This window comes from Pongo abelii, chromosome 1 (genome assembly GCF_028885655.2).
Source record: "Pongo abelii isolate AG06213 chromosome 1, NHGRI_mPonAbe1-v2.0_pri, whole genome shotgun sequence".
NCBI classification, from domain to species: domain Eukaryota; kingdom Metazoa; phylum Chordata; class Mammalia; order Primates; family Hominidae; genus Pongo; species Pongo abelii.
Window position 1 is genome coordinate 95,195,970 of NC_071985.2, and position 13,778 is coordinate 95,209,747.

Below are 13,778 nucleotides of genomic sequence, written 5' to 3' on the forward strand. Positions count from 1 at the left end.
CATGCCTGTAGTCCCAGCTCCTCAAGAGGCTGAGGCACGAGAATCACTTGAAGCTGGGAGGCAGAGGTTTCAGAGAGCCAAGATCATGCTACTGTACTCCAGCCTGGGCAACAGAGCAAGACTCTCAAAAAAAAATAAATAAGAAAAAAATGCATCAACTGGACGAATTTAAAACATAGTAATCCTAAGTCACTGGAGAGCAACCAAAAGCAGGCACAAACTGAAGAAAAATCAATAATTAGAAGAGGAGAAGCACACTGGTTGCATTTCCCACTTGTATAGCTCTTTGTCTGTGGCCAGGTCCCAGTTAGCAGTACAAGTAAGCGCTTAGAAACCTTGAATCTTACTGATTATTTAAGGGCCATGTTTCAGGACAGCTACGGCAGCAGGAAAGTGAGGAATAAAATGCTACTGGGGAAACTGCAAATTTTGCATATAAACTCAAGCCACATATCTAGGTAACTGACCCCCTAAACTATGTATATACAGCCAGAATCCAGTAAAGTTAGTTGAGACTAAAGATACTAAGTAGGGATTTCAGCTGCTGCCTACCCCATGGAAGAGAGTGTTACAGATTTTGGTTCACCCACAGTAACTGCTTGCTCTAATGCAAAGAAAAACTTATTTTCTTTTATTTCTTTCTTATTTTTTATTTTTATTTCTATTTTTTTGAGATGCGGGTCTCATTGTGTTGTTGAGGCTCAAGTGCAGTAGTGCAATCTTGGCTCACTGCAGCCTCTGCCTCCTAGGCTCAAGTGATTCTCCCACTTCAGCCTCCCAAGTAGCTGGGACCACAGGCATGCACCACCACACTTGGCTAATTTTTTGTATTTTTGATAAAGATGGGGTTCCACCATGTTGCTCAAGCTAGTCTCAAACTCTTGAGTTCAAGCAATTTGCCCACCTCAGCCTCCCAAAGTGCTGGGATTACAGGCATGAGCCACTGCGCCTGGCCAAAACCAGTTATTTTCATAGGATAATAACACAATTGAGAATCTCTGCAATGTATTACTTATAATGTCCATAATTCAATCCAAAATTACTGGACGTTAATAAACATGAAAGTAGAACTCATATTAAGGGAGAAGGCAGTCAACACTGACAATTTCCAAGGTCATCCAGATGCTGAGAATAGCAGACAAGGATTTTAAAGTCATTGTTATAACTGTGTTCAAGGATGTAAAGGAAAATATGCTTATAATGAATAAGCAGATAAATCTTAAAAATGGAAACATAAAAATTTTAAAATGAACAGTAGCCAAATGAAAGTCCCAGAACTAAAACATATATGTCTGATTTTAAAACACAAAATGTAGGTTTAATAATAGATTGAAGATGGCAGAAGTGTCAGTTGAACTTGAAAGTATATGAATATAAATTGTCAGCCAGGTGTGATGGTTCACACCTGTAATGCCAGCACTTTGGGAGGCCGAGGCAGGTGGATCACCTGAGGTCAGGAGTTCGAGACCAGCCTGGCCAACATGGCAAAACTCCATCTCTGCCAAAAATACAAAAATTAGCCAGGTGTGGTGGCATGCGCTTGTATTCCCAGCTACTCAGGAGGCTGAGGCAGGGTAGTTGCTTGAACCCAGGAGGCAGAGGTTACAGTGAGCAGAGATTGCGCCACTGTACTCCAGCCTGGGCAACAGAGCAAGACTCTGTCTCAAAAAAAGAAAAAACACGGCCAGGTGCGGTGGCTCACGCCTATAATCCCAGCACTTTGGGAAGCCGAGGCGGGCGGATCATGAGGTCAGGAGATCGAAACCTTCCTGGCTAACATGGTGAAACCCCGTCTCTACTAAAAATACAAAAAAAAAAAATTAGCCGGGCGTGGTGGCGGGCTCGTGTAGTCCCAGCTACTCAGGAGGCTGAGGCAGGAGAATGGTGTGAACCCGGGAGGTAGAGTTTGCAGTGAGCCGAGATCACGCCACTGTACTGCAGCCTGGGTGACAGAGCGAGACTCCGTCTCAAAAAAAAGAAAGAAAAAAAGGTGGGGAAAAAAAGAATGATATTAACTACAGATATCTTTAATAAGATAAGGAAATTCCTTTTTAATTCTGAGAGCTTTCTGCAGAAGTCTTTAGAATTAATTTGTTCTATAGTTGTTTTTTCTTTTAAAGTCTTTGTCAGGTTTTGTATTAGGCATACACTAGCCTCATTAAATGAGTTGGAAAATTATTTTCCTCCTCTGTTTTCTGGAAGACTGGTATTACTTCTTTCTCAAGTATATACCAGACTTCACTAGGGAAGCCATTTAGAACTGAAATTTTTTATGTGAATAATATGGTAAGGTACTCAATTTATTTAAAAGATCTAGACTATTCAGATGTTCATCTTGACTCAGTTTTGATACATTGTATTTCTAAAGGAATTTGTCCATTTTATCTAAATTATTAAAGATATTGGCATAACATTATTTATAACATTCCCTTATTAGTCTCTTAATGAGTCTAGAACCTATAGTGAGATCAACTTTTTTTATTTTGGATACTGGTAAGCCACCACACCCGGCCTAATATCATTCTTAATGGTGAAATGTTGAGTGTTTCCTCCTAAGATTGGAAAGAAGATAGAGTTGTCCACTCTGACTCGCATTACATGGATGTTCTAGGCAGTGTATTAAGTCAAGAAGATGAGTAAGAGTCATCATAATGATCAGGAAGGAAGAAATGAAACTGTTTCTGTTTATAGATGACATGATTGTTTATATAAAAAAAAAATCCAAAGAGATCCACACCAAAAAAAAAAAAAGCTACTGGTAGTAGTAGCAGCAAGGTTACTGGAAAATCATCAGTATTAAAAAATCAATTGTATTCTTATAAAACTTAATATACTCTGAACATTTGATGTGGCAGTCATGCTCCTTGGTATTTTCTCAAATAATTTGAAAACATATCTATTGAAAAGAAAAACCTGCACATAGATGTGTGTTTTGTTTTTGTTTTTGTTTTCTTTTGAGATGGAGTCTTGCTCTGTTGCCCAGGCTGGAGTGCAGTAGCGTGATCTTGGCTCTCTGCATTCTCCTTCTCCCAGGTTCAAGCAATTCTTGCACCTCAGCCTCCTGAGTATCTGGGACTGCAGGCATGCGCCACCATGCCCAGCTAATTTTTGTATTTTTAGTAGAGACGGGGTTTCATCATGTTGGCCAGGCTGGTCTCAGACTCCTAACCTCAAGTGATCCACCCACCTTGTCCTTCCGAAGTGCTGGGATTACAGGCATGAGCCACCGTGCCTACCCTCTTTTTTAAAGTCTTAAATAAACATATATTCAGATAATATAAATATATATCTCCAAATAAAGGGTTTATTTGGGAATAATATACAATAATTAGGCTTGGCATGGTGGCTCACACCTGTAATCCCAACACTTTGGGAGGCTGAGGCAGGTAGATCACCTGAGGTCAGAAGTTCGAGACCAGCCTGGGCAACATGGTCTCTACTAAAAATAGAAAAAAAATTAGCCAGGAGTGATAGTGGATGCCTGTAATCCCAGTGACTCAGGAGACTGAGAAAGGAGGATCACTTGAACTCAGGAGGTGGAGGTTGCAATGAGCCAGGATCACACCATTGTACTCCAGCCTGGGTGACAGAGCAAGACTCTGTCTCAAAAAAAAAAGAATTAGTCCAGGCATGGTGGCTCATGCCTGTAATCCCAGCACTTTGGGAGGCCGAGGAGAGAAGATTGCTTGAGGCCAGGAGTTTGAGACCAGCGTAGGCAATGTAGTGAGAACCTCTCCCTATAAAGCAATAACAACATTTGCCAGGTGCGGTGGTACATGCCTACTCAGGAGGCTGAGGCAGGAGGATCACTTGAGCCCAGGAGATTGAGGCTGCATTGAGCTATGATTGCACCAGCGCACTCCAGCCTGGGTGTCGGATCAAGTCCCTGTTTTCTATGAAAAAAAAAAAAAAGAATCGCAATTCAGGACACATAGACCAGGGTAGTCCGTAAGTATGTCTGAAAAACAAAGAGAAAGGCTGGGGTTGTATTGAGCAAAAGAGGAAGGTTGGAAGAAGGTCAGCCAGGCACAGTGGCTCAAGCCTATAATCCCAGCACTTTGGGAGGCTGAGGCTGAGGCTGAGGCTGTTGGATTGCTTGAGCTCAGGAATTTGAGACCAGCCTGGACAACATGATGAAAACCCGTGTATAGAAAAATTTAAAAAGAAAAGAAAAATTTAGCCAGGTATGGTGACATGCACCTGTGGTCCAGCTACTTAGGAGCCTGAGGCAGGAGGATCACCTGAGCCTGGGAGGTTGAGGCTGCAATGAGCTGAGATTGCACCAGTGCACTCCAGCCTGAAAGACAGAGTGAGATCCTGCCTCAAAAACAAAGAAAAGAAAAAGGTCACTGGTACAGTCGTCATTGGTGAGTGGCAGCAGTTACTATATAAGACATAGTCTTAGTTATAGTTAGATCTTTGTGAATTTTCTGTTGAAGTGCAAAATCAGTTCCTGGATCAGGGACCTTAGTGCCCTCCCCCATGGCCTCCTGACTCCATTTTAGTTGGATATGGTATGAATGATTCCATTTTGTCTAATCAACTCTCACACCTCTCTCAAACTTACACCAGCAAACACCCACTGGGGAGTGTTTGCTTAAGCAAAAGTTCCTTAAGCTGATAAACAACTTTAGCAAAGTCTCAGGATATAAAATCAATGTACAAAAATCACTAGCATTCGTATACACCAATAACAGTTAAGCCAAGAGCCAAATCATGATTGAACTCTCATTCACAATTGCCACAAAAGGAATAAAATACCTAGGAATACAGCTAACTAGGGAAGCGAAGGATCTCTATAAGGAGAACTACAAACCACTGCTCAAAGAAATCAGCAAAGACACAAATGGAAAAATATTCCACGCTTATGGATTGCAAGAGTAAATACCTTTAAAATGGCCATACTGCCCAAAGCAATTTATAGATTCAATGCTATTCCCATTAAACTACCATTGAAATTGTTCATAGAGCTAGAAAAAAACTATTTTAACATTCATATGGAACCCAAAAAGAGCCTAAATAGCCGTGGCAATCCTACACAAAAAAAAAGAACAAAGCTGAAGGCATCATGCTACCTGACTTCAAACTATACTACAGGGCTACAGTAATCAAAACAGCATGGTACTGATACAAGAGCAGTCACATAGGCCAGTGAAACAGAATAGAGAACCCAGAAATAAGACTGCACACCTACAACTACGTGATCTTTGACAAACCTGACAAAAACAAGCAATTGGGAAAGGATTCCCTATTCAGTAAATGGTGCTGGAATAACTGGTTAGCCATATGCAGAAGGTTGAAACTGGACCCCTTCCTTACAGCATATACAAAAACAAACTCAAGATGGATTAAAAACTTCAGTGTAGGCCAGGCATGGTGGCTCACGCCTGTAATCCCAGCACTTTGGGAGGCTGAGGCACGTGGATCACTTGAGGCCAGCAGTTTGAGACCAGCCTGGCCAACATGGCAAAACCCCATCTCTAATAAAAATGCAAAAATTAGGTGGGTGTGGTGGCACATGCCTATAATCCCAGCTACTTGAGAGGCTGAGGCATGAGAATCACTTGAACCCTGGAGGTGGAGGTTGCATTGAGCTGAGATCACTGCACTCCAGCCTGGGCAACACAGCAAAACTCTGTCTCAAAAAAAAAAAAAAGACTTAAATGTAAAACCCAAAACTATAAAAACCTGAAAGACAATCCAGTCAGTACCATTCAGGACATAGGCACAGGCAAAGACTTCATGACGACGCCAAAAGCAATTGTAACAAAAGCAAAAATGGATAGTGTCTAAGAACTTCTGCACAGCAAAATAAACTATGAACAGAGAAAACAACCTATAGAATGGGAGAAAAATTTTGCACACTGCATCTGACAAAGATCTAATATCCAGCATCTATAAGGAACTTAAGTATACAAGAAAAAAACCCATTAAGAAGTGGGCAGTATACAAGAAAAAAACTCATTAAGAAGTGAGCAAGGCCTGGCGTGGTGGCTCACACCTGTAATCCCAGCACTTTGGGAGACCAAGGCAGGCCGATCACTTGAGGTCAGGAGTTTGAGACCAGCCTGGCCAACATGGTGAAACCCCGTCTCTACTAAAAAAAAAAAATAGAAAAAATTAGCTGGGCATGGTGGTGCGTGCCTGTAATACCAGCTGTTCAGGAAGCTGAGACAGAATTGCTTGAACTCCGGGTGGCAGAGGTTGCAGTGAGCCGAGATCATGCCACTCCACTCCAGCCTGGGCAAAAAAGTAAGACTCCGTCTCAAAGCAACAATAATAACAATAAAATTTTTTTTAAGACTCTTGGCCAGGCGCAGTGGCTCACATCTGTAAACCCAGCACTTTGGGAGGCCAAGGCAGGCAGATCACCTGAGGTCAGGAGTTCGAGACCATTGGCGAACATGGTGAAACCCTGTCTCTACTTAAAATACAAAAAAATTGGCTGGGCATGGTGGTGGGCTCCTGTAATCCCAGCTACTCGGGAGGCTGAGGCAGGAGAATTGCTTGAACTCAGGAGGCACAGGTTGCGGTGAGCTGAGATTACACCACTGCACTCCAGCCTGGGTGACAGAGTGAGACTCCATCTCCGGAAAAGAAAAAAAAAAAAAAAAAAATGGGCAAGGGACGTGAACAGACACTTCTCGAAAGACATATATGTGGCCAACAATCATATGTCTCTCCCTCCACTGCCATGGTGTCGGAAGAGGTCTAGCTAAGTCAGACTTTTACCAACACCTAGCAGTAACATAACTACCCCACCACAATGTCAGTGGAGACCCCTTGGGGAATTGGAATTCTAACCATTCCCTAGCAGTAATGGGGAGCTTTCCTATCCCCCAACACTCAGGTTTCAGTGGAGGCCTAGTAGGCAACTTGGACTTTTACTTACAGCTGGCAGTAATGAGGCAGCTTTATCCCTTTTCTGCTGGAGCAGTTTCAGAAAAAGCCAGTTAAAATACAAATTTCATAAAATCTAGAACCTTACACTACTAGAAAAGTGTTTAGCTTTGAATTTAAAATCACATGTTACTTGCCAAGCATGGTGGCTCATGCCTTGAAATCCCAGCACTTTGGGAAGATGATATATGTCCACACCAAGACGTTAGAATTATCTGGCAGATTTTTAAAGCAGTCTTGATAAAAATGCCTTAGTGAGCAATTGTGAACATGCTTGAAACAAATCAAGAAATAGAAGAAGATAATTTTTCATTTTTTATTTTATTTATTTACTTATTTTAATTTTTTGAGACAGGGTCTTGCTCTGTTGCCCAGTCTGGAGTGCAGTGGCGCAATCTCTGCCCACTGTAGCTTCCACCTCCCAGGTTCAAGTGATTTCTCCTACCTCAGCCTCCCGAGTAGCTGGAGTTACAGGCATGTGCCACCACACCCAGCTAATTTTTGTATTTTTAGTAAAGACGGGGTTTTACCACGTTGGCCAGACGGTCTCGAACTCCTGACCTCAAGTGATCCGCCCACCTCACCTCCCAAAGTGCTGGGATTACAGGCGTGAGCCGCTGCACCTGGCCAATAATTTTTTTTAATTAGAATTTTTATAACTGACTCAGTAATTGAAATAAAAAGTTCAGAGATTTTATGAGAGAAATTGAACCAGAAAAAAAAAATGCATTCAGAGATAGACTTAACAGCAGAATGAATGGGACAGAGGAAATAATCTATACACTAGAAGATAGAATAATACCTATTACTCAGTGTATACAACAACATAGAAAATAGAATTAAAAACAAAAAGACTGAGGAGCTTGTGAGAATATGACAAAAAAAGCAAATTTGTGTTATCGGAGTCATGGAAGGAGGGGAAAAAAAGGGCATAGATGAAAAGCACCTTAGTAAATAACGACTGGAAACTTACCAAATTTGGCAGGAGACAGAAATCTCTGTATTCAAGAAGATTAGCAGACTCCAAACAGGATAAACTCAAACAAATATATGCTGAGACACATAATCACATTTCAGAACACTAACAAAACAATTTTAGGCTGGGCAAGATAGGTTGCTCCTGTAATACCAAATACTTTGGGAGTCTGATTGCTTGAGCTCAGAAGTTTGAGACCACCCTGGGCAACATGGTAACACCCTGTCTCTACAAAAAATACAAAAAAAATTAGCCAGGCATGGTTGGCACATGCTTGTCATCCCAACTACTCAGGAGAACGAATCTCAGAAAAAATAAAAAACAAAAAAAAACCACACCAATTTTAAAGCAATGACAGAGAAATTACCCTTACCTATAAGGATAAAACAATTCAAATGACAGTAGATTTCTCATCTGAATCTATGGAGGGCAAATGGAAATGATACAACATTTTTCACATCCTAAAAGCAAAGAATTGTCAACTCCGAATCTTCTAACCAATGAAAATATCTGTCAGGAATTAAGAAGAAATGAAGGCATTCTTAGATTAAGGAAAACTAAGAGAGTTTGTTGCCAGCAGGTGTACCCTATGAGTAAAGGAAGTTCTGTGAACAGAAAGGAAACAATTTTAAAAAAAGACACTTTGGAACATTAGGAAGGAAGAATACAGTAAGCAAAAACATGGATATATACAATAGGCTTTCCTTCTCTTGAGTTTTTTCTAAGTTATGTTTAATCATTGAAGCAAAAATTTTAACACTGCTGTATTGTTTTAGCAACTTTATTAAGATACAATTCACAGACCATCCAATTTACTCTTTTAAAATAGACTATGGTTTTTGATATATTACATTTTTTTAACTTCCAGTAAAATATACAAAGCACAGTTTGCATTTTGATCATTTTTAAGTGGACAATTCGGTGTCATTAAGTACATTCACATTGTTGTACGACCATAACTGCTATCCATCCCCTACTATAACTTTGTACCCATTAAACTGTAATCTCCATTCTCTGTTCCCCTCAGCCTCTGGTAATCACTGTCTATTTCTTTGAAAGTGGGGTTGTATAATACCTGTTCTTTTGTGTCTGCCTTAATTCACTTAGCATAATGTCTTTAAGGTTCATCCATGTTGTAGTACCATCATGTGTTGCTTAACCATGGGGATACATTCTGAGAAATGCATTGTTAGGCAATCTTATAATTATGCAAACATAGAATGTACTAACCAGGCTGTATGGTATAGCCTCTTGCTCCTAAGCTACAAACCTGTATATCATGTTAGTATACTGAATACAGTAGTCAATTGTGACACAGTGGTAAGTATTTACATATCTAAATGTAGAAAAGGTACAGTAAAAATACAATATAAAGGATAAAAAATGGCAGCCCACTCTGGGGCACTTACCTGAATGGAGCTTACAGGACTGTAAGTTCCTCTCAGTGGGTCAGTGATTGAGTGGAGAGTGAATGTGAAGGCCTAGGACATCACTGTTAAACTACTGTAGATTTTATAAACACTGCACACTTAGGCTACACTAAATTTTTATTTTTTGTTCCTCAATAGTAAGTTAATCTTAGCTTTCTGTAGCTTTTTTACTTTATAAACTTTTAATTTTTTAACACTTTGACTCATAATAACTTAGCTTTAAACATGAACACATTGTACAGCTGTACAAGAAAATATTTTATTTATGTGCTTATTTTATAAGCTTTATTTTTAACATTTTTTCTTCTTTTTAAACTTTTTTAGTTAAAAGCGAAAAGAGGGCCAGGCATGGCGGCTCACGCCTGTAATCCCAACACTTTGGGAGGCCAGGGCAGGCAGATCGCTTGAGCCTAGGAGTTTGAGACCAGCCTGGGCAACATGGCAAGACCCTGTCTACAAAAAATAAAAAATCAGCCAGGCATGGTGGCACGTGCCTGTAGTGCCAGCAACTTGGCAGGTAGAAGTGAGAGGATCGCTTTAGTCTGGGAGGTTGAGGCAGCAGTGAGCCATGATCCTGCTATTGTACTCCAGCCTGGATGACAGAGTGAGACACTGTCTTAAAAAAAACAAAAAAGAAAGAGCTAAGACACAAACCCACATTAGCCTAGGCCTACTCAGGGGCAAGATCATCAATATCACTGTTTTCTCGCTCTATGTCTTGTTCTACTGAAAGGTCTTCAGGGGCGGTAACACTCATACACTCATGGAGCTGTCATCTGATATGGTAATAATGTCTTCTGGAATATCTCCTGAAGAATCTGCCTGAGACTGTTTTTTTGGTTTGGTTTGGTTTGGGGTTTTTTTTTTTTTTTTTTTTTTTTTTTGAGACAGAGTCTTGTTCTGTCGCCCAGGCTGGAGTGCAGTGGCAAGATCTCGGCTCACTGCAAGCTCCGTCTCCTGGGTTCACACCGTTCTCCTGCCTCAGCCTCCCGAGTAGCTGGGACTACAGGTGCCCGCCACCACACCCAGCTAATTTTTTGTATTTTTAGTAGAGACAGGGTTTCACCATGTTAACCAGGATGGTCTTGATCTCCTGACCTCATGATCTGCCCACCTTGGCCTCCCAAAGTGCTGGGATTACAGGCATGAGCCACCACGCCCAACTCTGGTTGAGACAGAGTCTGTGTCGTTGCCTGCTGGAGTGTAATGGCACGATCTGGGCTCACTGCAACCTCCGCCTCCCAGTTCAAACGATTCTCCTGCCTCAGCCTCCTGAGTAGCTGGGACTACAGGTGTGCGCCACCACACCCAGCTAATTTTTGTAGTTTTAGCAGAGACAGGCTTTCACCACTTTGGCCAGGCTGTTCTCGAACTCCTGACCTCAAGTGATCCACCCACCTCAGCCTCCCAAAGTGCTGGGATTACAGGTGTGGGCTAGCACTCCTGGCAAGGCTGTTTTTTTGTTTTGTTTTGTTTTGTTTTCCTTTTTTTTGAGACCATGTCTCACTCTGTTGCCTGGGCTGGAGTGCAGTATGTGATCTTGGCACACTGCAACCTCCACCTCCACCTCCGCCTCCCAAATTCAAGCGATTCTCCTATTTCAGCCTCCCAAGTACCTGGGATTACAGGCGTGTGCCATCACACCTAGCTAATTTTTGTACTTTTAGTAGAGTTGGGGTTTCACCATGTTGGCCAGGCTGGTCTTGAACTCCTGACCTCAAGTGATCTGCCTGCCTCAGCCTCCCAAAGTGTTGGGATTACAGGCATGAACCATTGCGCCCAGCCAAGGGTGGTTTTTTTGTTTGTTTGATTTTTGGTTTTTTTTGAGACGGAGTCTCGCACTATTGTCCAGGCTGGAGTGCAGTGGTGCAATCTTGGCTCACTGTGACCTCTGCCTCCCAGGTTCAAGCAATTCTCCTGCCTCAGCCTCCTGAGTAGCTGGGATTACAGGTGCCCACCACCACACCCGACTAATTTTTTGTATTTTTAATACAGACAGGGTTTCACTATGTTAGCCAGCCTTGTCTCCAACGCCTGACCTCGGGATCTACCTGCCTCAGCCTCCCGAAGTGCTGGGATTACAGGCATGAGCCACCGCACCCAGCCAAGGATGTTTTTTAATAAGCAGGAGTATACTCTAAAATAATGATGAAAAGTATAGTATATTAATTATATAAACCAGTAACAAAGACATTTTACCAAGTATTATGTATTATACCTAATTATGTCTGCTATGCTTGTATTCAACTGGTAGCGCTATAGGTTTGTTTACACTAGCATCACCACAAACACGTGATTAACACTTTGCACTGCAAAGTTACGACAGCTAGGAGGAATTTTTCAACTCCCTTATTACCTTCTGGGTCCACCATCATATATGCAGTCCATTGTTGACTAAAACATTGGCACCTGACTATATGTATAAGAATTTCATTCTTTTGGCCAGGTGCGGTGGCTCATGCCTGTAATCCCAGGACTTTGGGAGGCTGCGGCAGGCAGACCACCTTAGGTCGAGAGTTCAAGACCAGCCTGACCAACATAGAGAAACCCTGTCTCTACTAAAAAAAAAAAAAAAAAAAAAAAACAAAATTAGCTGGTGGTGGTAGCACATGCCTGTAATCCCAGCTACTCAGGAAGCTGAGGCAGGAGAATCGCTTAAACCCAGGAGGCGGAGGTTACAGTGAGCCAAGATGGCACCATTGCACTCTAGCCTGGGCAGCAAGAGCGAAACCTCGTCTCAAAAAAAAAAAAAAGAATTTCATTCTTTTTAAGGCTGAATAATTTTATATAACACAAAAACAAAAAAATCAACAAAAATACTATTTCAATAGGTAGGAAAAAATGTTAAAAGATCATAAATTTGCCCGGAAAACTTCTCGAGTTATTTAAACACAAGAATTTCTCCTTTTTATAATCAACCTTAGGTTATGTGTAATAATGAAGGAGAGCAGGTGCCAGATGCTCTACCCTTAATAATTTTTAATAATAATAAAATATTTAATAAGCTTCATAATGACCTGTGTGTTTTTGGTTGTAGTTTTGCTCTATTTGTTGTTTTATGTAGACTATTATACTTAAAATATATCTTTGGCATATATCATGTGGAGTATGGTGGGAAAGGAGCTAAAATTAAAAATTGGTGATGGAAAAATCCTTAAAGAATTAAATCTTTATCTTTGTAGTCAGTACGTATTAGTTCTTGTAGCTGTTTGACACCTTTGTATAAGCAAATATCAGAATAGGTATTGAAATTGATAGTGTTTTTGTTTCAGGAAAGTATCTAAGACAAAAGAGAATTGACTTCCAGCTTCCTTATGATATCCTTTGGCAGTGGAAACACAATCAGGTACAGAGAGCCTGTTTTACCAGGTTTCATTCTTAAGTGGTAAAGGGGGAGGGGTGGAAATGCAAGTGTTTTTCTTTCCACTTGTTATGTTTTCATCTTAGGAGGTTTTCAGAAGTGTCCCTGTGAAGGTTAGAACTAAGAAAAATGAATTTGCATCCATCTTTAATGTGACCCATTTGCCTTTACTCTTACTGCAAAATAGCAGTAAGTTCCTGCTTTCCTAGGCAACCTTCTGTTGTTATTCTGGACTTTTATTTTGGTAGCAAAGATTTTGTTCTGTAAGAATTCTATTTGATGCAGGTCTCAGGAGAATTTAGATGTACTGCCAGCAGCACTGAGAAATTTCAGACTTTATTTTTGTTGGCTCCTTCCTATCAGTTTGAAATTTATTTTTCACATGCAAAAGAGAGTCTTCTATCAAAGGAAGCAGGGAAATGTTTAACACTCTTGCACTTTTAAAAGATCTTTAAATATATTGGTAACTAAAAATAGGAAGATGTCGTTTTTTTTCTCTTGCTTCCCAAATTGAAAAGTTTCCCTTAGTGATTTTTGTATTAGCTTATAGCCCCCAGGTCTCATATTGAGAACAACCATTGGGAAATAGAAATAGTCATGCAATTGAGGTGAATAGATTTCCTGAGTTCTGCCAAAATGCCACCAAAGGTTTATTTTGGAAAGCCAAAATTGACATTCCCCTCTGCATTGTCTTCTCCAGTGGCCTCTCTTGAATTCTGAGAGTATTAATATGTTAGGTATTTGTCTCAGAGTTTTTAACAATGAAGGAGAGAATGCTTTGAACATACTGACTGGAAAATGATGGTGGGATTATTCCAATATATTAATAAACAGTCTAGCTTTGTGCAAGTTGCTGTTTGTTTTGTACAGTCCCTTATGGCAAAATGCTGGAAGATTGCCTCTCTTCTAATGCATTCTTTTTTTTTTTCTTTCTAATGTCTTCTTGATTATAATATGAGAGCTGCATTTTGCCTGCCTGCCCTCTCTCCTTTATTCACTAAATTAATTGCCTTAATTAAAATTTGAAATGTTTTCCTACAATTCTCAACCTGAAAAGCCAGGGTACTCATCTTTTTAATTTCATGTACCCACCCAGACATCTAAATAAGCC

General features: G+C 40.7%; 1 protein-coding gene across 6 annotated transcripts in view; it reads left to right on the plus strand.

Moving 5' to 3' along the window:
* ASH1L (ASH1 like histone lysine methyltransferase) overlaps positions 1–13,778 on the plus strand; it is a 224,287-nt gene that overhangs the window by 166,266 nt on the left and 44,243 nt on the right. For all 6 annotated transcript variants that reach the window (XM_054545541.2, XM_054545561.2, NM_001372464.1 and 3 more), the window contains 1 exon segment: positions 12,579–12,652. In XM_054545541.2, coding sequence (XP_054401516.1) covers positions 12,579–12,652 — 74 coding nt within the window.